This window comes from Pseudonaja textilis, chromosome 2, assembly GCF_049901715.1.
Source record: "Pseudonaja textilis isolate UNSWEBS1 chromosome 2, rPseTex1.2, whole genome shotgun sequence".
NCBI classification, from domain to species: Eukaryota; Metazoa; Chordata; class Lepidosauria; order Squamata; family Elapidae; genus Pseudonaja; species Pseudonaja textilis.
In genome coordinates this window covers 241,500,563-241,524,295 of record NC_141991.1, presented here as the reverse complement: position 1 = coordinate 241,524,295, position 23,733 = coordinate 241,500,563, and the positions used below count along the sequence as shown (strand labels likewise).

The 23,733-nt window shown below is 38.8% G+C and overlaps 1 protein-coding gene across 3 annotated transcripts in view; it reads right to left on the bottom strand.

Moving 5' to 3' along the window:
* ATP8B1 (ATPase phospholipid transporting 8B1) overlaps positions 1 to 23,733 on the bottom strand; it is a 95,447-nt gene that overhangs the window by 6,000 nt on the left and 65,714 nt on the right. For all 3 annotated transcript variants that reach the window (XM_026715318.2, XM_087927444.1, XM_087927443.1), the window contains exons 15-26: positions 23,054 to 23,210; positions 19,468 to 19,656; positions 17,709 to 17,821; positions 15,745 to 15,909; positions 12,350 to 12,461; positions 12,107 to 12,182; positions 9,487 to 9,619; positions 8,492 to 8,780; positions 4,513 to 4,736; positions 3,306 to 3,389; positions 1,843 to 2,088; positions 86 to 224 (exon numbers count right to left, since the gene is read on the bottom strand). In XM_026715318.2, coding sequence (XP_026571103.1) covers positions 86 to 224; positions 1,843 to 2,088; positions 3,306 to 3,389; positions 4,513 to 4,736; positions 8,492 to 8,780; positions 9,487 to 9,619; positions 12,107 to 12,182; positions 12,350 to 12,461; positions 15,745 to 15,909; positions 17,709 to 17,821; positions 19,468 to 19,656; positions 23,054 to 23,210 — 1,927 coding nt within the window. The remainder of the gene's footprint in view (positions 1 to 85; positions 225 to 1,842; positions 2,089 to 3,305; positions 3,390 to 4,512; positions 4,737 to 8,491; positions 8,781 to 9,486; positions 9,620 to 12,106; positions 12,183 to 12,349; positions 12,462 to 15,744; positions 15,910 to 17,708; positions 17,822 to 19,467; positions 19,657 to 23,053; positions 23,211 to 23,733) is intronic.

Genomic DNA, 23,733 nt, shown 5'->3' with positions numbered 1-23,733 from the left:
GTCAACTGGGATACACAATTTTGACATTTTAAGGCAGTAACTTGTTTGCAGATAGAAAGAAAGAAAGAAAGAAATCAGTACCAACCTGTAAACTGAAACACGGAAGGAAAGAGGACGTGGATCCCAGTACTGTGCAGATCAAACATGATGCCAAAATAAAGTGCGATACTCCCAAATATTGAGAAGGCATTCACAAATGTCCAGTAAGATGTATCCATTCCAATCTACAAGCAAAGAGACAGAAATATGAGAGATTCATAAAGGGAAGGAAGAATGGGAGAGAGCAGCATTTTTGAAACTGTGGACCAGTCAGCTCCCTAGGAAGTAGGGACGATGTGATTAAAATGAGAAATTAAGAAGGAAAGGGGATGACAAGATTTTTTTAAAAAAATCTGCCAGCAAAGTGGGAAAGCTACCAAAACGGTTTTGCTTGTATAAGTCTTGATGAGTGATGGCAGTTTGATATATACGTTAACTTCTAATGTTTAGAAGAGAATGATATATTAACTTGTTGTCCTAATCCAATTACATCGTGTTATTTGGGAAGAAGATATAAATTCCTGGAGCCTCTGGAGTAGAATCAATTCTCTTTATGTTTAATATGGAAAGTCTATAGGGATCCTCATTCATGCAGGTCATGGTTGTCCCGAAGGTGCTTTTTCAAGAGGCAAATGAACTTTTTGGTTTGCGCTTCTCATCCAAGAAGCTTCTTCAGCTCTGACTGGTTGGGGAACGGAAGTTTAATGTGGAAAACCGATTGGATTCACCTATTGTCCAATTTCTATCTCAGCGTGAGGAGGGAGAAATACAGATCCTCAAATTTTCCTTCCTACTGATTTTACTGCCTCTAGTTCATTTCTCCACAATAATGAGTTCCTCCAGTCAGCATTTCAGCTTTTTTGGCAAAAAAAACTACCAGGTTTGACGGGAAGGGAAGACTTACAGTATCTTGGTAAAGACATCAGCAAGAATTACAAAGTCTCCAGCTGTGAATCATGAATGCCAAGCTGGCATTTTAAAGGAGTGACAGGTAGCCCTTGAGTTATGACCACAATTGGGAACAGAGCTTCCTTTGCTAAGAGTAGGGTAGGGTAGGGTAGGGTAGGGTAGGGTAGGGTAGGGTAGAATAGAATAGAATAGAATAGAATAGAATAGAATAGAATAGAATAGAATAGAATAGAATTCTTTATTGGCCTAATGTTATTGGACACACAAGGAATTTGTCTTGGTGCATATGCTCTCAAGATACTTATATCAAGAATCATAGGTATAACACTTAGAAGTAGTCATAGGGTGCTATAAATCATACTAGGAAACATATATATAGGAACATAAAACGTATAAATCATACTAAGAAACATTAATAATAAGCTAGGGCCTATCAAATCATACCAGCAAACAGTCAATAAAATAATAATTAAAAAAATTGTAAGGATATAAGCAACAAAGTTACATTCATACAGTCATAAGTGGGAGGGGGTTATTAAGTGAGCCATGCCCAATTTTACAAACCCTTTTTGTGGCAGTTGTTAAGCAAATCACTGTGGTCATTAAATGAATTATGCAGTTGTTAAAAGAATCCAGCATCCCCCATTAACTTTGTTACTTGGAAGGCAATCATTGGGATGCTTCCGCTATTGTAAACGCATGCTGGTTGCCAAGTACATGAAATTTTTAATCATGGGGTGGGTGATCGTGGGATATTGTGATGGTTGTAGATGCAAGAACTGCTCATATAAGTCACTTTTCCCCCCAGCATCGTCATAACTTTGAATGCTTGCTAAATTCATGGTCATAAGTCAAAGACTGTCTCTTTGGAACAACGAAGGCTGGTTGACTTGCCTGAAAATTAACTGCAAATATAAGAGAAGATGAGGCAGTGATCGCAAATGACTGGTAATCAGAAGGAGCTTCTCCATCCTGTCCCATGGTTTGTAGGTAAGCACCGTACGGTATGAAGAAAATGATCAGTGATGTTATAACGCCATGCAGCAGGCTTAAGAAGAACTTCTTGTAGTTAAAAAGCAAGTCTTTTTGTCCCAAGACGTACAAGTTAGGAAACCGTATGCTCAGTTTATCACTCACATCCTGAATTGAAAGAAGCGAGACAAATGACAATCCATTGTGGTTTTGCTTGAAAATCATTGATCACCTTATACTTCCCCACAACAGATGTACAACATCACATGCAATAAGAAAACAGCAACCTTTTAGCTAATGTGTCAGTGGGCAAAAATGAATTGGCAATGCAAAATATCTGCAGAAAATGTTAAAAAGAAGCTAGATTCACCTTTCTGTTCTTTGAGAAGTTGCACGTTAACTTCCGGATAAGACTTATTAAAGCCTTCTGCCTACCCATTTTATAGAAAAAAAAAAGAGAACCCAAGCTCCACTTTGCAATGTTCATGCACAGGCCCTTCTCCCTTTGGATGTCCAAATCAACACAAAAAGTGTTCCGAAGGGACCAGTGACATGCTCAATACTTAGTATGGGTCCACTCACACTCTGAGTCATCACATAAGTACACAACATGTAAAGGTATGTCTAATCTAGTGAAAAGAAGGACCAGGAGCGATATGATAGCGGTGTTTCAATAGCTGAGGGGCTGCCACAAAGAAGCAACGGATGGAAACTAATGAAGGAGAGAAGCAACCTAAAATGAAGGAGAAATTTCCTAACAGTGAGAACAATTCATCAGTGAAACGGCTCGCCTTCAGAAGTTATGGTGCTCTGTCACTGGAGGATTTTAAGAAGAGATTGGACAGCCATTTGTCCAGAATGGTATAAGGGGTTGAATAGAAGGTCTTTTTTCCAGCTCTATTATCTGATAAACAAGTCAGTCACTAATTGAAGACTCCCTACTCTCAGACTGAACCAATACAAGAAAAGTGTTAATTTCCACACCATATTTGGCAAGTGATGAGTTTATGTTTTAATCTGTTCTTTCAGGGAATTAGCATTAGCAACTGCTAGATTTCCTACGAAGGATTCTAATGATATCAAGGGTACTTCATAGGCAAATAACAGGTTCAAAGGTGTGACATTAATAAAGCAGCCACATGATGGCACTATTTGTCCAACATTAATGCAATACAGTGCCAAACACTTGGAAATGGTTTGCAATGGAATGGATAAGCTTGACATAGTGGCTGTAATGCACTAAGACAAAACCAAAAAACCCATATCATGGCTTATTGTACTGTGTGAATTTACTCAACAGAAATTTCAGAGGCCATGGTTGCATCGCACAGAGAAGCAATGACCAACTTTTAAGGATAAATTTTTAGTTCATTGTTCAAACAAACCTGATCAAGTAATCCAACGAGAAGAACTGGTAGACTGGAATATAATACATTGTATAGTGTGATAAACCAATCCTCGTACACTGTCTGTAATTGCAAAGAAAATATGTTACACCTTTAAAAACATTTATTTAAGTTGTATTTAAATAAACTTAATCCATATCAGAACAAGCAACTTTGGCAACAAGCAGCAATTGAATAAAACAACAAATTTAAAATAATGTAAAAATACATGCTAAAAAGTAAATATTATCAAAAGGAATATACAAAGAGGGGAACCCAGAATGAGATGGAGCCAATCAAGTGGCTTGTTGGATTGTTGTCACCAGGGAGGGAGTGTATTGGTTTTTAAAAAATTATTATTTGTATACTGGGTTTTTATTTTTGTAAGCCACCCAGAGAGCAAGGGAGTGGCCATATAAATTTTCTTAAATAAATAAGAATGGTCAGCTCAACAATGAAGCTATCTAAGCATGTCCCAGAGGTGCTTTTCCAGGAGGCAACTGGACTTCCTTGTTTTTTCTTTTGAAGACATTTTGCTTCTCATCTAAGAAGCTTCTTTAACTCTGACAGGATGGTGGAGAATGAAAGGATTATATTCCTTGCAGACAGCTGGTCATTTGCATTCTTTAGAGGGTCATTGAAAGGATGCAAATGACCAGCTGCAAGGAGTATAAATCCTTCCATTCCCCCCCATCCAGACAGAGCTGAAGAAGCTTCTTGGATGAGAAGTAAAATGTCTTCAAAAGGAAAAAACAAGAAAATCCACTTGCCCCCTGAAAAAGCACCTTTGGGACAACCATAACTTGGATGACTGAGAATCTCTACAGACTTTTATCTAAGCATGTCTTCTCTGGAAGCCCAAGGCCTGATGACATAACCAGATCTTGAGGGACTCCCCCAATATCAAAAGGGGTGGAGGTAATTTCAGGGGGAAGAAAATTCCATAAGATAGAAGGGATGAGCATGCTAAATTATCAAGTCAAATGCTATGGCAGCTAGAACTTCAAGGACCCCTTGTTCATCCCTATCATAACTTTGAACAGTCTCTGAACAAGTTAAGTAAAGTGAAGGCTAACTCTCCTTGAACATCTATCCGAACGCATTCCAATCCTTTTTCATTGCACAAATCAACAGAAACATATAAATTCATAAATATTAGTAAATATTGATTGCTGCAAAAGTTTCCCAAGTTTTCCTGATCCTTTACCTGAGCAGAATAGCCATTGAAGAAGGAGTACCAGAAGTGCACTAATGTAAAAGCAAAGTTTTTATAGAAGAAATACCGAAGGAATTTGCACATTCTAATGTAAGACCATCGTCCATGAACCAGCAACAGCCTCTGGAGATATCTGAACTGTCCAAAAGAGTAGTCACTGGACATGACGGCTTGCATCCCTTCTTGACCACTTATCCCAACACCAATGTGGGCAGCTGGAATAACAATAAAAAATACACACCATTCAGCTAGCTCATTTATTGCAATCAGCTATTGGGTAATTTATTTTTGAAAAATATGTAATGAATAAATGTTTCAAGAAATGTTATGGAACAAAAACAAAATAATTCCTAGTTTTGTGTAATATGTCATGTAGCCTTCATTATTATTTTTATCTGGGCCATCTCTGTGTTTTCCCAAAACTGTAGAGTGATTTTTTTTTTAAGCGCATTTCAGGAATGCAAGTAGCACGAGTTATTTTTAAAAAGCTTTCCATTATTAAAATTTTAACAAAACTTTATTGTGTAATATAATATGAAATTCAGAAACAGACAAAAAGAATGAAAGCACAGAATGCAAAGAATGTGTAGGCTGAGGAATTAAATAAAATACAACAGTAATAGTTTGCATAAAACCATTACTATCATGAGAATAAAGTTTGAGATATGCATACAAACACATTCATGCCTTTTCTTGGAAATGATTTTATGTAACATGGAAAAGGGGAGTAAGAAATAATAAGGCAAAAAAAATAATGCATGATGTAAGAAAACATAATTAAAACTAGTTTCATCAGACAGGCTCAAAGATACTGATCTTCAGCAGCCATCTGGGTTTTCTTTGGTCAATCAAGTATTTCAGTTTTTAGAGAAGTTTTATTTCATTTTGTTTCAATTCAATTTCATTATATTATTTATTTTAAAACATTTGTATAGCCGCTCATCTTTCAGCCAACTCTGGGCGGTTCTCAATCAAAGATTTTAAAAAACCATATAAAGTCAATTTAGTATGGACTAAGCCTTAACTGTATCCATGCCACATTGAATGTTCCCTGCTTAAGGTAATGACAGTGTCAATCAATCAGAGAGGTCCCAAATTATTAGGTATTTCCATATAAGACTGTATGGAATAAGAGTTAAAGATGTCCTGCTTCAACTCTGATTCCAATTTGATATTTAAGCTTCAAATTCAGCTTATGTTTAAAAAGAAAATGTTGCACGCTTTTAAAATATTTTTTTCTGCTTTCACAAATTAGTTGGCAAGATTGGCTCTTAATTTTTGTTTTGGCAAATCAGAGAATTGGCAGTTTCGGGGGAGAATTATGAATTCAATGGTGAAAGGGAGACTAGAGCAACTGAAATGCTAAGGTACAGAGACCAGGGGACAATGGTAAGGAAAAACTTAGTCTCAGAAACCTCTCAACTTTTCTCTTTAGAAATTTCCACCCTAAAACTGCTGATGGGTTGTTTTTTTCCTGAGATGAAAAAGCCTTGAAGAAACTCTTTTTAAAGTCTTTTTTTTTTTCTAGTGACGTAAAAGGTATAACTTTTCTTCCAAGTTTGGCTTGGCTTTACTGCCAAGTCTGAGATAAACAGGGGGCTGGGGTTGTTTTTCACAAACCTAGGGGAATGAAATACCAGTGCTTCAACAAAGATCTATGTAAAGAAATGTTATAGCAAACTTTAACTTTAACAGGCTAATATTAAGAGCCAAGCCAAATCTCAGTTAAAATGGGAATGGTTTCTTTGAGCCTCCAAAAACATTTGTCTAGGAGAAAACCTACTTTATGATAGCAGTGCATATCTATTTTGAATAGAATACAATAACAGAGTTGGAAGGGACCTTGGAGGTCTTCTAGTCCAACCCCTTGCCTAAGCAGGAAACCTTACACTACTTCAGACAAATCTTTTTAAAAACTTCCAGTGTTGGAGCATTCACAACCTCTGGAGGCAAGTTGTTTCACTGATTAATTGTTCTGTCAGGAAATGTCTCCTTAGTTCTAAACTGCTTCTCTCCTTAATTAGTTTCCACCCATTGCTTCTTGCCTTGCCCTCAGTTTTGAGGGAAGCTGTGAATGTTGGTTGGAATAGTTCATTAAACAATAGGGCAAGTCCATTATTGCCTTACATTTAGACAAATCCTGGATCCAGCAGACTGTTTTTCATTAAACCCCATTCTGTTAAACCCAGATCCATTAAATTTAGGGTTTATTATATTTAGAATATAGAAAGATATTTCAACAGAAGCAATGAACCAAACAGTGTATTTATTTATTGCATCAGCCTGTTTGTCAAGGAGCAGAAGTGCCAAATACCTTGGCAGAAGCTATCAAGATACTCAACACAGCCTGGCTACATAAGAATCTTTACTGCATACTAGGGTGAAGCGATGTGAAGTGTAGACAAAGTTGAGGATGTTCTTATACCCACAGTGGTTTCATTACAGTGTTATCCCAACAATTTCACAGACGGTGTTGTATTTCCCAGCCTCTGAACAAGGAACTGTTAGCTGCTGAATTCCTGCCCTAAGAAACTGAAAGTGCCAGTATAATTCCTATAGGTAGTCACGAGTCAGATTTGATGTGCAAGTCCTCCTCACCTGACACTCAAAGGCTTTGCTTAAGGGCAATCTGCCTCTATCTTTTGTGTCTGTCTCAGCCTTGAGAAAGGGACTAGACCTTGACAAACAGGTCAGAGGTTCCATCTATTGATGTTCTTCTCTTTCAAGATGTATTTTGGGGCAAACAAAAACTCCCTCTGTCTTCTATGAAAACTCAAAAGAATACTGAAAAGCTTGTCTGAACTTTGTTGTATAATCTTGTGCAGTATAGAAGCATAATTGAGTGCCTCCAGAAGGTTTCATGGATAAGGTAGAATCTAATAACTGTGCCCAGCAATGTTAGATACCCAGACTGAAACAGACAATGATGCATTAGAAGAGTCATTAAGAGATCCAACCAAGGGTGGGATTCTATTGGTTGGGACAGGTTCTATAGAACCGGTTGTTATGATTCTGCACAGTTCGGAGAATGGGCAAATCATACCCCTGGCTGGCCAGCTGCCCCTCCCCTCCCCACCCAGTAAGTCCTTATCACACATGCGCGACATCATGCACATGCCCGACATTGTTGACTGCGTTCTTCCCCACCCAGTCACTCCTTAAGGTATTTATTTTTCCCGCTCCCGACGATCAGCTGTTCCTATGATCAGTTGTGCCGGGATTCCCCTCGCTGTCTTACTGCTTTGCCCAGGAGACTTCCCTGAGGCCCAGAAGGCCCCAAAACAGAGCATGGGGAGTGCTACATGCCCCCCCAGGCTCCGTTTTTTTTTTGCCTTCCTGGGCCCCAGGGAGCAAAAATGCCCCCAAGAGGCTTTCCTGAGGCCCAGAAGGCCCCAAAAATGGGGGGGGGGTTGTTTGCCAAAAGAAGAAGAAGCCACGCCCACCCAGTCACATGGCCATGCTCATCTAGTCATGCCCACCTAGCCACGCCCGCAGGACCAGTTGTTAAAAAAATTGAATCCCACCCCTGGAACCAACTAAAAGTAAGGAAAAGTTTTCTGGCAGTGAGAAGAATTAATTAATGGATTAGCTTGCTCAATCACTGGAGGTTTTCAAAAATAGACTGGGCAACCCTTAGACTGGGATGGTATAAGGCAGAGGTCTCCAACCTTGGCAACTTTAAGACTTGTGGACTTCAACTCCCAGCTATGCTGGCTGGAGAATTCTGGGAGTTGAAGTCCACAAGTCTTAAAGTTGCCAAGGTTGGAGACCTCTGGTATAAGGTCTACTGCCTTGAGCAGGGGGTTGAACTAGGAGATCTCCAATATGTTCTCCAGCTCTATGATTCTACCTTCTGTGTTCCTTGATTCAGTGTGAAGATGCATTGAAATCTTCCTACCTTCTTCGGAAAACAGAACTCAGCTATATGCAACAAACCCACAACAACAAGAAAATGTTACCCCTGACTTACTTTTAATCATATTCACATCATTAGCACCATCTCCAATAGCCAAGGTTATGGCTTTCTTGTATCTCTTTACCAGGTCGACCACCATGGCTTTCTGTTTGGGGGTAACTCGGCAGCAAATCACAGCATTGCACTCGCAGGCTAAATCCACAAAGTTTCGTTGCTGTTGCTCTTTGCACAAGTCTATCCTTCGCTTTGTCTCCTTATGCCTTTGCTTCTCTTCCACTGTTTTGGGAAATTTCAGTTTCAGGAGCTTCTTCTTCCTCGTTTTCTTCTCCAGAAGAATTTCATTCTGCAAAAAAAGATTCATCTCTATAAATGTGTAGGTAGATAGACAGACAGACAGACAGACAGGGATGGATGGATGGATGGATGGATGGAGATGGAGACATCATATTTCTTAATGCCCATCTCACTCAGAGGAACACATGATGCAAAGGCATGAAAAATAATTAATCGTAGCAAAAGGACAGATGTCTGTTATTAGTAAAAATGGTCTTTAAAAATAAGCAAAACTGACTTCAAGAGATCATGAGATTGGAACCAAAACAATATTTGACCTAATAATCACATTAATTCTTTCTTTTAAAACTTTTCTGATGTTCTCCAGATGAATTACAGTTCTTAAAATCCCCCATTTCCCAAAATGATCAACACTCAGCACATCTTGATGGTAACAAGTTTCAAAACTTTTTCTTTTTCCATTACTACCCCCAAGTAGCAGGTGTAAGAACCCAGAACTTAGCAATAGCAATAGCACTTTGACTTATATACTGCTTTACAGGTTTTTTTTACAGACCTCTCTAAGACGCTTATAGAGCCAGCTTATTGCCCCCAACAATCTGGGTCCTCATTTTACCGACCTCGGAAGGATGGAAATCTGAATCAACCTTGAGCCTGATGAGAATTGAACTGCCAAATTGCAGGCAGCTGGCAGTCCGTAGAAGTAGACTGCAGTACTGCATTCTAACCACTGTGACACCATGACTCCTACTTACCAGCCATGATCCAGTGATAATTAATGCTTGGTTTTTGCCTTCTGTGAAAAAGGGTTCATTGGCTGTATTGGAAGATTTGTCATATGCTCCACTTAGGTTCCTCTGGTTTTCCAGCCTTGTTTGCAAAAGAGCGCTAAGGAAATGTGGTAAGGGGAAACATGTTTTTAGAAATCCATCATGTAAAAAAACATCAAGTCATCGTGACTGAAAACAGAACCAAGTATGTCTTTAAAAACCCTCAATCATGAGGATTTAGCAGATGGTTTTTTGCAGTTTAAGGTGTGCAATGTATTTCAGAGGGCACTCTGCTTTGCTAGAACCCTATTCTATTTCGATAGTTACAAGGTGAGTAAATTGCTTAATTGTGTAATCTCTGGATTTCATCATAAAAAGTTATCCACCCAAACAAGAACTTCCAGAAACAGCACACCTTCTTTGGTTCCTATCAACAATGAACAGTTGAGTTGATTCAGAGGAACAGCAATAGAGAGGTGATAATTCTACCTGTCCTCTTTTTCATCCCACAATATATGAGCAACTTCTTCTTTAAGACTTTGAAAAGTATATCTGCCATGGAAAGTAGGAAAAGAACCTCATATATTATTCTGGTACTGCTCTAACTTGCCAAAGAAGATAGGCTACCATGTTTTCATTGTCAATTAAAGTGGCTTCAATACACAAGAATGCATTGCAATCTTGTTCGATCCCAAACACAGTCAGCACTACAAAACACAACTAAGATATTTATAGTATCTCATTTTGACAACAATTCTGGGCCCACCTAACAAGAAGGAAGGACTCACTGGAGAAGAGCTTAATGCTGGGAATGATTGAGGGCAAAAGAAGAAGGGGAATGACAGAGAATGAGGTGGCTGGATGGAGTCACTGAAGCATTAGGTGTGAGCTTAAATGGACTCCGGAGGAGGGTAAAAGACAGGAAGGCCTGGAGGGATGTTGTCCATGGGGTCGTGATGGGTCGGACATGACTTCAAGACTAACAACAACAACAGTATGTAAATGAAGATTGTACAATTGCCACAATATCACTTAATTAGATATATGGCTAGTGTTAGGGATATAAGTCACCTAACAGCTATTTGGTTTGGAAATATATAAACCAGGATAGACATTTTAATACTGTATCTTTAAGAAAATGCAAAACTGTAATTGTGTGAGGTTTCTCAAATGGCCATAAGATGGAGCCAGAAACCTGGGTTGTCTTAGTCTTAGTCTCAGAAGAGAGTGTATCTCAGTGAGTCTCTTTTTCCTTCTGTTGGAGAGTATTTCCGTTCCTCCTAATTGACTGATATTCATGGATTTGATGTAAGTCTGTTACTGAACTGTTTTTGAAACTGGATTTTGTTATTGGATTAATCCTGGACTAAAAACTGACTGATCTTACCTGTGAATGACTTTGGACTGCCTATTTTGAACTTTACTTAAACTTTCTGGAAGTAAAACCTACATTTACTGTACAGTGTACCTGTGTGCTGTGTGTGTATTATTCAAACACTTCTCTCAATATGTCTCCCTGTATGCGCTCATTCTCCTAATGGGGAATTACTTCAACAGCTAGGCCTGGAGACTCTTTGCCCAATTACAGTGACGAGAAAGACCATTGTTATTTCGTGTTTAGTTGTGATTTCTCCTTCATATTAAGACAAGACTAGAAGTTTAATGTTCACTTTGAACTAATCAGCTTGTTTTCTTTTACTCTTGTTTACTTAATAAAGGAAAGCAGGAGGAATTAAGAAATGTCTAGAAGTTTAGAGCTCACTTTGAGCTAATCTGCTTGTTTTCTTAATAAGGGAAAGAAAGAGGGAGGAATCATCACATAACAATTTTTTTCTTACTGTTAGAGGAGTATAATTGTAGGTTGAACTGTGGGGTCCTTGATGCTCTCTGAGGTTGTCTGTTTTCTTGCAGATGTTTCATTACCAAACTAGGTAACATCATCAGCTAGTAGAGTGTGAGTTTGCGCTCATTTTATATATTAGGGTCATGAAGTCCTGATGCCAGGTTTTGATAAAAACCATGGGGTTGTTGTTGTTTGTGGGGTGCTTATGCACAGAATCTAGCATTAGATACTGTGGAGACTGGTCACCCTTGGGGTATTTCTGCTACTGTCCTTAAGTAGTTCCTGGTAGCTTGTAAGTCATCTTAGACTTGCATACTTTTGCATACTTTTCACGTTATGCTTTTAAATCTATTTGCTTTAGCTAATAATAAAACTTAAAATCCCTTTATTTACTGGTGCGCTTATTGTCTCTGGATCCAAAAGAACCAATTACCTGGGTACCTGATTACTGCTCTGACACTTGGCAAAACACCAAATTAAATGTTCCATACCAACATTCATCAGAGTGATTCTCTCAACTCAGAGAATGTTCAACTAGCCATTAGTCTCATCTAACCAGCCCCTGGTCACTTTGGCTTGTAATTCTCTGAGCATATTTAGAGATACAAAGATACAGAACGCATCTGTCACTTCGCAAAGTTGTTGCACATTGGCAGCTAATGCAGAGGATTGCACCCTGGGGAATCCAAAGTACTTATTAGAATCAAATCCAAAACATTTAGATAGCTTTTAATGTAATCTCTTGCATTAAAATGGATTTACCTGATGTCTTCTCCGTAGTGGATATTAGTTTCATCTGTTAAGAGTTCACAGGAATAACCAATATTTTCCGCAGTTTCTGTAAGGGGAAAATGCCAAGTCACAGTTTGTTTTCTCATTTTTTTCCCATGCATGCAGGTGAATATATCCAGTCATCAATTAAAAAGAAATAAATGTTAGAATTATTTGCTGCCCATGGATAATTTACCTTGGTGAAAATAAGCAGCAACTGATTATACAAATTACCTTTTTTGTCACCTGTCAAAACCCAGATCTTAATATCTGCTTTTGACAATTTGGAGATGGTTTCTGGCACCCCATCTTGTAACTTGTCTTCTATTGCTGTGGCACCTAGAAGCTGCAGATTAAGAAAGGATGAGGTTTATTTAACATGGATACAGTAAGTACCTTTCAGCTATTAATGGTTTATCATTCACACAAACTGTCAAAATATTAAAATTGGCTATCCTAATATTCCATGAGATAAACTACGAACTGAAGGATATGACCATGGATGTTAGTGTACCTCAATAATATTTAGTTATTATTTACATCCCACCCTATCTTTTAATACTCAAGTTGTCTTACATGGGGGTATCTCTAATTTTATCTCCAGAAATAGGATAGATTAAGAGAAAGGTGATTGGCCCTAATGAGGTCTCTATTTAATAGGAATTTAGCAATAGCATTTAAACTGTTACACCACCCCATGGTATTTTATAGGACTCTTTGGGCAATTTACAATGTACAAACATTATTTGCACATTGCCCCAACAATCTGTATCCTCATTTTACTGATCTTGGATGGAGGGAAGGCCTTTTATTTTATTTATTTATTTATTTATTTATTTATTTATTTATTTATTGTCAATTGCTTACAAGATAATAGGTATAAAAAAACATAGTTATGAATACATGGATACATATAAGAAATTTTTTTTAAAAAGAAAGAAACAATAGGACAGGGACGGTAGGCACGTTGGTGAGCTTATGCACACCCCCTACAGACCTCTTAGGAAAGGGGTGAGGTCAATAGTAGACAGTCTAAAGTTAAAGTTTTTGGGGTTTGGGGAAAGGCTGAGTCAACCTTGAACCCTGTCAGGATTGAACTCCAGCCTGTGGGCAGAGTTTGCATGTAATGCTGCATTCTAACCACTGTGCCACCAGGGCTCCTAATCCAGGACCAAAATAGTCACCATTACACCCTGCTAGGAAGTCCCCCCGCCCCCCAATTAAAATATTCTTTATTCTTAATATTATGAGAGGCAGGATAGAATATTTCCTTAAAGGAGAAATGGCGGGACGCATTCTTAAAGGCAGAAAGCAGCCCCAGTCTTTCTGCATAATAAACCAGCCCCCAGCAGATGCCTGAAGTTTTTAGAGATGGATATTTTGTGCCCATTAAGAAATCCAGGCCAGCCTATTCATAAACAAAAACACCTCCAGCCCAGCTCCCCCAGAAGGGATTCCAAGTAGAAAAACAGACTCCTAAAATCTACATCCCCCACCCACATTCTCAGAACAGGACATGAGCTCTAGGACTTAACAGGATTAAACCACCACCATTAGAAAAGCAAAAGACACAAGGCTCACTACATTGCACAACTTCCTGGAGCATCTCAATCTGAACCGTATAAAGATCCATCCATTCACTCAGCCATTTGGTCAGCTACCCTATAAATGTGCTTCTGTCACTGAAATTTCTGGCAACCAAATAAACAGACACTTTCTTTCCAACCAGCCAGCCTCCATTTTATTTCCAGCATCTTTCTTCTGTCTTGGAACCGGACTGGATTTTTCTTCCTATGTTACATTCTTCTTTTATGCCAAGCAAACACTATCTGATTACAATCCCATGAGTAAGGTTACCCCGAGAGAAAGACACAGCAGCTATCTTAGCAACATCAAATGACCTTCATGTTTACATGAGGATCTGAATCCAGGTTTCTCTAATTCCTAGTTTGACATCCTAAATATGACGCTACCTCTAACCTTCACTACCAAAAAGTGGAGGAGCTAAAGGACAATCAACATCTCACTTGCATTTGTTTTCCTTTCTGGGCTGCAGCCTCTGTATGGCCATAGTTGGTAGTCTTAGAGCTCAGGTTTTACATTACATTTATACATTTTTTTCTAGGTCAGGTTTCCCTCCCACTCAAATATGTTAGAGTATATCACCCAAAGTCCTTAGAATTCATCTATGCAAGCTGAGAACTTACTAGAGGAAACACGTTGGGGAAAGTTGCTTTAGCTAGAAGGATAAAACTCCTCAATGAAAATATGTAAATTTATTGGAAACTATTTTAGGGGCATAAGGCGAACTCTGGATTTGTTCCACATCCAACCTTTGAATTTATTATTAAAGAGTTATATCTTAATTTGATCTATACTTCCAGTATTTGTTTAACATACTGCTTATAGTTTATAGTTGCATCAGTGATTAAACATGTATAAACCCGAATGGGATATCTGGATTTTGTATGAAGGTTGAGAGTAGGTAGCAGCAGATGTTTCTCTCTCCTAAGACACAAAGAAAAAAAATATCTGCTACGAACTCTGCGTGGCATCAGGAAGGGCGTCCAGCTAGTAAACGCTCAGCTCCACCCATTCACCCCAACTCTACCTCAAATTAAGGGATTAGAGGGTCATAAAAATGAAGGGTTTTTTTTTTACAGAGAAAGAATATGAAATATTCTACAATATTATTATGATGTATTGTGTCTACAAAGGGGAAGATAGTGTAATGGGCCAGTAGTGAAGTGGTGGCCGTTTTCCAGAAAGGATGAAGGAGCACATTTCAAGGAGAGGTTAAGAAAAGAGGCAGCACCAGAGGCGATATTCAGCTAGTTCGGACCAGTTCTGGCATACCGGTAGCGGAAATTTTGAGTAGTTCGGAGAACCAGCAAATACCACCTCTAGCTGGCTTCACCCACTTGCACCCGCCCTTTCCTGTCCTATACTTGTTTTTTAGCTCAGCTGATTCACTTGGCAGAGCAGATTGCTATGCCTCAGCTGAGCTAAAAACAGTTCACCTGACTAGTGCTGATACAGAGGGTGGTTTTTAAGTGCTGCATACGCAGGCAAAGCATGTTGTCATAGAATCGGCAGGAAAAAATGTGGAATCCCACCACTGGGCAGCCCAGCCCTGAGCTGAATAGGAGGCAGAGGAAGAAAGTTGGAATAGCCACTCCCTAGAATCTCTGGGGTAAAAGCAATAAAGATTTTGTCTGGCAAGATTCTGTCTATATGCTGTGAACAAACAAAGGACTGAACTTTGACTGAATTGTTCTATGTTGTAATTGGGTTGGGCCTGACAATTATAATCTTTAATACTGGAATATGTTAGTTTGTATGAATGCCTCGGATCCATTGTTTACACACCTGTGTTTTATTATTCATACCTTATTTCCTGTTCTCGGGCATCTTTTAATATATTTCTTTTACTTATATTATCTTTACTCACATGCTTTCAAAATAATAATAAAGCAATAAAAAGAATATACGTGCTTTTGTAACTATTGTGTAGACTGGAAAATCAGGGTGAAAAAATATAAGTGGGACAGACCTCCTAAGAAACATTTGCAAGGTCAAATGGAAGGTCAAAGAATAAACCTCCTATCTCAGGTCCCCATCAAACTTACAATTAGATTTTGCTCAATTTCTTCATACACTCTATCCAGAGCTGCCTCCCGGTTTCCTAAGGCCAGAGAAGCTTCCATGAACTTCTTCTCCCATGCTTCATATTCATAATGGCTAATTTCCTTATAGCAAAGGCACAATGTTCGAAGGGTTTCATTTGCAAAGATCTGCCAAAGAGAGAAAAACAATGGCTGAAAGAACGTATTTGTTTCTGATCTGAACTTACTCTCTTTGGGGATGAAAGGTAAAAATCTTCATTCATTCTAATCATCATCATTATTATTTATCAAACTTATATGCTACTCAACTCTTAACGCCTTTGGCAGGTCACAACAATCAAAATGAAGAACTGTATATACAGATAATCCTTGATTTAAGACTGGTCACTTAACAATCATTCAACATTACAATTCGACCTGGATTTTGAAGTTCTGATGGTTGCCCCCAGTCATGTGATTGCATTTTGGCTTGCATTTATGACTGTATGCAGCATCCTGTGATCACGTGACCATTGTTTATGAAAGTTTTTTTGTGAAAAGGGGCATTTATTTCCAGTTTCCGGGAAAAACACACATTGTGGACGATGGGATCATTAAATGCCATGGATTCATTTAGTGACCATGGTGATTTACTTAAACTCTAGTGGCTAAGGTACCAGGCTAGAAATCAGGAGATTGTGAGTTCTAGTCCTGCCTTAGGCATAAAAGCTGGCTGGCCAGTTGCTCTCTCTCTCAAGCCAACGCAACTCACAGGGTTGTTGTTGTCAGGAAAACAGGGGGAGGAAGAAGTATTAAATATGTTCACCATCCTGAGTTTTTTTATAAAAATAATAAAGACAGGAGAAAATATCTACAATTAAAAAGTCTAGACTCTAGGACCTTGAATTGTACTCAGAAGCAAACTGACAATCTGTGTGAATTTGAAGCAAAGGTTTTAGATTTAGAACTTAGAATAACTTTGAATGTATACTAATTGGCATACTTTAAAATGAAATCTCGTTGCACAAAAGGGTCACCAATATACACTACATAAACATGACAAAAATATGAATAAATAAATAAATAATAATGCATTTAGCCATATATCCACATATATTATTTGACACAGAGAAACAACACAGTCTAGTTCGGATGTATAAATGTACATGGTAAGAAAAAGTTTATAAAGCTGTTACAGAATCTGGTAGTCCTGCTAGAAATATTTCAAAGCTTCCCCCCACATAGGAGAAACAGAAACAGACTGTAAAGTGGGTGTGTGGGGTCTCTGACAATGCTCTGAGCTCTAAGCACATAGTGTTTATAAGTAGTATCCTGAATAATGGGAGGTGAACTTCCTATAGTCTTCTTGGTTGTCTTTACCACTCTCTGTATGGACTTTCTATCTGAGGCATTGCTGCCACCAAACCAAACAGTGATGCTGTTTGTTAAAATGGCATACCAAGGCACTATCTATTACTGCTTGTGTCACTGCATCCTGGACCAGCTGAAGCTTCTAGATTAAGGGCACTCCTAGACAGAAGGCATTACAGAAGTCAAACCATGAGATGAGTAAGAAAGTCAGACATTTTCATTTGTATTAATACTAGATGCCTTCTAAAGGGAAAAAATGGAGGCACATACAGGCAAATCAACTATGAAAAATTAAAAAGTATATTAATGATGTTTAGTCTGGACCTATGATATAAAATCGATACTAACAACTACATTAAAAAATAAGAACAAGAAGCTTATCAAAACAGTGCAATTTCATATTGGTACAAGAAAAATCCATTGTCTTCAGGAGCCTGACTTTTAGTATTGCAGCTGTTTGTTTATTTTATTTATCAAATTCATCACATTTAAATACCATCCATTTCACTCTCAGATGCCTTTCTACTTCAATCTCAGAAAAATGCTACTGTATAGTGAAACAAATTTCAGTTTGTAGCTAGTTTTAATAGTTATCCTGGTAAGATATTCCAACTTACATTCAATGCATCTTCGGTATCCTGTTTGTTAGGATTTCTTGGATGCAGCCGTTCAAAAATCACTGTATCGGCTCCTTTGCAATAAAGTTTGATGGCCCCATTGGGATCTCTTGCTACAAAAAGCAAACAGAAAGAATTGGAAAAGGAACCCGTTGCTTTACCGAAGCTAAGTTATTAAAACAGATATATTTTACAGAAAATACATGCAGTCTTACACTTGAACATTGCCAAACAGGAATCTTTGCAACACTTCAGAATCATTTTTAGAATTTTATTATCATCATTAAGTGAACCAATTATTTTCTAGCTGAGCTGCAGGAAGAATGATGTTTCAGTTTGCAAATATTGAAGCCTTGCAGAGTTTGGGAGGCTGTTTTTTCCATAGGCAGACATTATTCCTTCCTTTTGCTTCAGAATTTCAGATGTTCTGTTTACAGGTTCTTTAAGGGGAATAGTGGTTTGACAGCTTTGCAGAGACCACCACCAACACTTTACAATGATTTTTTTTTTTTTGCATAAATTGTACAAACATACACCACCTTACTGATTCCACTTTAAATGCAACCTGGATTGACCTGAGCTGTTTTGACTCTTTCAGATTATGACAATTATTCTCCACAGTAGCCTAAATAAAGGGAGTTGGGATAAAATTGATCAGGTGCATGTTGATCCCTTTTTAGTAGAGGACCAATGAAGAAAAGATGATTTATTTCCTTTTTGCATAGTATGCAAGTGGAGATGAAGTGATCGTTATTCTAGAGTGGAGAGTTGATTTATTGATAGATTTATTACATTTATACGCTATTCATCTCACTCTGAAAAGTTACTGATTAGATGGTGCATTTCAAAGTCATTGGAGAGATTGGTGAGTTAATCAGTAAAAAAATTATTTTTTCGAAGTGCCCAAGTGACACTGCAAAGGACACCAACAATTTGTGGGCAGTACATGTTAATTATTATGGAAGCAGCATGTGGGATTCACCTTAGAAAATAGGGGAAAGAGGCGAGCCACAGCTAGGAGAGAGTTTGGATAAAAGGCAGCGTAGCCCACAAATGGACTATGGGCATAGCAAAAGAGGGGCCCCACCCTAGCTTCTTGAGCTGTAAAGGTGATGGGGTGAAATCTAATTTCCGACTTGCAAGATTATGTTAATGTAACCTTACAATAAAGTAGAATTGGTTCCCTAGGCATGCTTCCTGTTGGGCTACCTTGCAGGCTGGCATGTAGACAATGGAAGATCACAGTGAAAATACAGAAATACAGAATTGGTCACTGCCAATTCTTTTAAAAATAGCTCTCAGTCCCTTAACTGATTCACAGAGCTCAATTTGATTAAGGCAATTAGGGAAGAGGGGTACATTAAGTTGTTCCAAGTCCTTGGGATGTGAATAAATACAATCAAACCTTAGGGCAAAAGTCTCACGTTGCCAAAGATTTTAATCCTAGTAATGGTGAATTATATAGCTATAGTGCTTTGCCCTTAAGGGACTTTGTCATCTATTTTGCTTAGCACATGAAGAGCAAGAGGAATAGCCTGTTAAGCTGATACCATCTTCACGGTCCCAAGGTTAGGTAACATGGAACTTGACTGCATGGGAGAAGTAAGGCTGATATGACCATTTGGTATGAAGTTATACTAGAACAGCATCTATTTTAATTATTTTCCTCTTAAGACAGACAAGCTGAGGTGTTTTCTTCCTGAAATAGAACTCTGTGGTATTACCTTTTTCTAGAACTGGAAAAAAGCTGTTGACTTACTGATAACAGACATCCTTTTTCTGTCACTGTTGAAATCCAAAATGGCAAGCACGTCATAGGTTTTCACAGTTCCCATTTCGCTTATTGTAATGGTATTTTGCGTGCGTGAGAGGAAAGCATAACCAAAGTTTCTGGCTGCAGTTACCAATGCCCCCTCATCCGGAGAAGCAGCATGATAGTTGAGCTCACCTTGAAGGAAAAAAAAATGAGCATTTTTTACATGCCTTCCAAACTGATCCTGCAGTTACCTTATTCCTAGTATTTATTTATTGCATATATTCATTCTTTGGCTTATTTATCATCACCAGTCTTTGTTCCTGGAAGCTCAAAGTGGCAAAAATAGAGTTGCCCTTTGGGTCATCTTCTCCAGCAACAACTCTGTAATTAGTTTAGTTTACTTTATTGTCATTGCACCTCATACAACGAAATTAAATGCCATCTTCAGTGTACGTTATAACTATAAAAATAAAACACAAACACACATCCTTCGCATTCTATACAATTGAATTGAAAACCCCTCATATTGCATTAATATTGCACTATATAGTAGAATTCAATATAGCTACCACTCTGGGATAGCAGCTGTTTTTTAGCCTATTTGTCCTTATTTTTATTGTTCTGTACCCTCTGCCAGATGATAATAGTTCAAAAACAAGGGTGTCCAGGATGAGATGGATCTTTAAGAATGTTTTGAACTTTCTTAAGGCAGCGGGAGCTATAAAGCTCTTCCAAAGAGGGGAGAGGGCAACCAACGATCTCCTGGGCAATGACGTTAACCCTCTGGAGTGCTTTCCTATCTGCCACTGTGCAATTGGCAAGCAATACAGAGGTGCAATAAATTAAAATACTCTCCATGGTGCAGCAGTAGAAGGCTACCAGCAGTTTTTCATTCAATTGTTGTTTCTTGAAGTCTCAGGTAGTATAATCTCTGCTGGGCCCTTTTGACAAATGCTGCAATGTGAGCACCCCAGGTCAGGTCCTCTTTTATGGTAACACCCAGAAACTTAAAACTGGCCACTTGCTCCACTTGGTCTCCACTGATAAGCAAGGACTAATCTAGTAGGAGTTAAGTGAGAGCAATAGCTCTCAAGTTAGGACATTACATGATTCTCCACAGTCCAAAACAGTATCTTAACTAGTGTATTACACCAGGTTTATGCGGATTGGCTCATTGTGCACATGTTTTCCATATTGGTAAAATAATATATAGGACCATCTAGAGCAGGGGTGTCAAACTCGCAACAACTCGGCATCATCATGTGATGTATCACAACTTTTTCCCCCTTCATTAAACCGGGCTTGGGCATGGTCAATGCATGATGCATCCAGGCCGCAGGACACGAGTTTGATAACCCTGATCTAAAGTCACCTCTGAGCCCCAGATTTTAGCAGAGTCTCAGGCAAGATATTCTATCATTGGAATGTGGCTTGTACAAGTATGATGGCAAAAAGGGCACAGGAAGACCTCGACTTACAATCACAACACAAAATTTCTGTTGCTAAGTGAGGCATTTGTTCAGTGAATCACTGCAACTGTTAAGGTAGTTACATGGTTGATTAAGTGAATCTGGCTTCTCCATTGACTTTGTTTGTCAGAAGGCCGCAAAAGGGGATTACATGATGTTGTGGCTCCGATACCCGAGCCTGTGCTGTTAGAGGAAGAGGACTTGGAAGATGAGGAGGAGGAACTGGGAATGCCTTCCTGCCCAGGACCTTCCTCTCTGGCAATGCCTTCCTCCCTGATAATGCCTCAGGTTTCATCAGACAACCGAGAGGAACAGCCTGAGATTAATCAGGAGGAAGGCATATCGGAGCAGCCCCTGTCAGGGAGTCAAGAGGAAGAATGTTGGCTTGATCCTAGGCAGAGTCATAGGGAGAAACGTGAGCAGCAACGTAGGAGGCGTGGGAGGGTTAGAGAGTGAGCTGAGTCATTGAGCCACACCCCACAGGGGATAGAAGTGGGTGTGTTGTCGGCTGGAACTTTCTACGGGACAACGTTTAATCTTACTTCAGGTTTTTCGTTGTGAATGATTCTTGTGGTCTGCCTTGTAATTTTCTGTAAGAAGCTTTTTACTTGTTATCAGTTCGGACTTGACAGGCAGAGCGTGTTGGAATGCCAAGGACGTTATCAGTTCCAAAGAATTAACTCTGTGAAGTCCGAGCCAGCTTGCCTGCCTGTGTTTGTGTGAGTTTGTACTCTTTCATCTTTTGAGAAAGAAGAAAGGTGAGCCAGAACAACATGTTCTCGAGACACTGCAGCCATCATAAATATGAACCAGTTGTCAAGCATCCAAATTTTGATCATGTGACCATGGGGATACTGCAAAAGTCGTAATTGTGAAAAACGGTCATAAGTCAACTTTTTTTCAGCGCCATTGTAACTTTAAACGACCACTGAATGAACTGTGTAAGTCAAGGACCACCTGTATCTTCATTGCCATTAAACCGACTGTGAAGTTGGTTCAATAATCTGATTTATTCCAAACCTAATTAATGATTGTTTCTCATTCAGCTGAACTAAAAAAATCATAGTTCAATGAAAAACCTCATACAGGACTGAGGAGCAATTAAAGGATTTTATGCAAGCAAGCATGCTTCTGATTCACTTGATAACCAAGATAAATTTGTTTAATATGGACTAAAGTTTAGGAGGTGGAAAATTATGAGATAAGAAGGAGTAGAATGCTTTGAGCACCAATGTCAGAAAAATGGTTTCTTGGCATTGCAAATATTGGCCAACAAATGATCATGTGATCATTTCTGACAGGAATATCTGTAATAGTAATATCTGTAATAATAGGTCAGATGTAATATCTGTAATAGTAGGTCAGATGTAATATCTGTAATAGTAGGTCAGATGTAATATCTGTAATAGTAGGTCAGATGTTCCTTTCAATAATGTATACTTTAGAAAAATAAAGATATAACAGCCTTCGAAAATTAAGCACCTAATCATAAATATGAAGTGGGTAGCTGCTCAAAATGAATAAACAAATAAGATTCTTTGGCATTGTACAGCACACATTAAATACCACGTTTCTCTGAAAATAAGACCATCTTATTGTTTTTTGGGCCCCAAAATAAGCACTAAGGCTTATTTTCAGGGGTTGTCTTATTTTTCCCCCCATGTATGGGAGGCTCACTACTTCTGCTTACTTGTGGCAGGACAGGAGGCTTGCTACCACGAGGTGAGGAGGTGGCACTGCCTACCTCAGAGCCTCTGCAGCCAGGCCATCCATGTCCCAACACCTGCCTCACGTCACAGCCGCAGCACCAACACACAACCAAGCAGAAGTGAGCCTGTGGCCAGACGGGCTCCTGCTGCACATGGTTCCTGCTGCTGCTGCCATGAGGTAGGTGTCAGGGCATAGAAGCCTAGCTGCAGGGCTCCACCCCCCACCGCACCTTGTGACTGCGACACTGCAAGCAACCAGAGGGAATGGGAGGGTGGGTGGCTCCGTAGGCTCTTAAGTAGGGCTTATTTGGGGGTAGGGCTTATATTAGGTGCACATATAAAAACATGCTAGGTCTTATTTTTGGGGAAACAGGAGTAGGAGTATACCAGATCATGCCAGGTAGCACTTACCATCACTAGCATCTACCATCACTGTATGACAAATTGCCAGAAGGAGGAAGAATTGCTGAATTTCAGTTTCCTTCCTAGTTTTAATTTTTTCAATCAGGTAATGATCGTAAAAATTAAGTTTTCCATCTGCATACATATTCCAGCTTAAATCCACTTGCTAAAAAATAATAATAATAAAATACAACATAGTAATTATAGGCATTATTTTAAATAATGACTAATCCCTTGACCGAATTCCCTAACAGAGCACCCCTGGTTTCCAATCTTCCCATACGCATGCTACAACACCAAATGATAAATGAACTATTATCTTTACTTTTCAGAATATTTAATTTTGAATATTAAGGCCCTTATATCCACCACTGCCTTAAAGGTAAATGTCCATCTTCTCATAATGAAATCCTGGGAGGGGCAGAGAACCCTGAGATAATCATACAGGTAGACATCAACTTACAACCACAACTGAGTCCAAAATTTCTGTTGCTAAGCAAGACTGTGGTTATGTGAGTTTTGCTCCATTTTATGACCTTTCTTGCCACGGTTGTTAAGTGAATCACTGAAGTTGTTAATAACACAGTGGTTAAGTAAATCTGGCTTTCCCATTGACTTTGCTTGTTAGATAATCAAAAAAGGTGACTCTGGGACATGCAACCATCATAAATACATGCCAATCATCATAA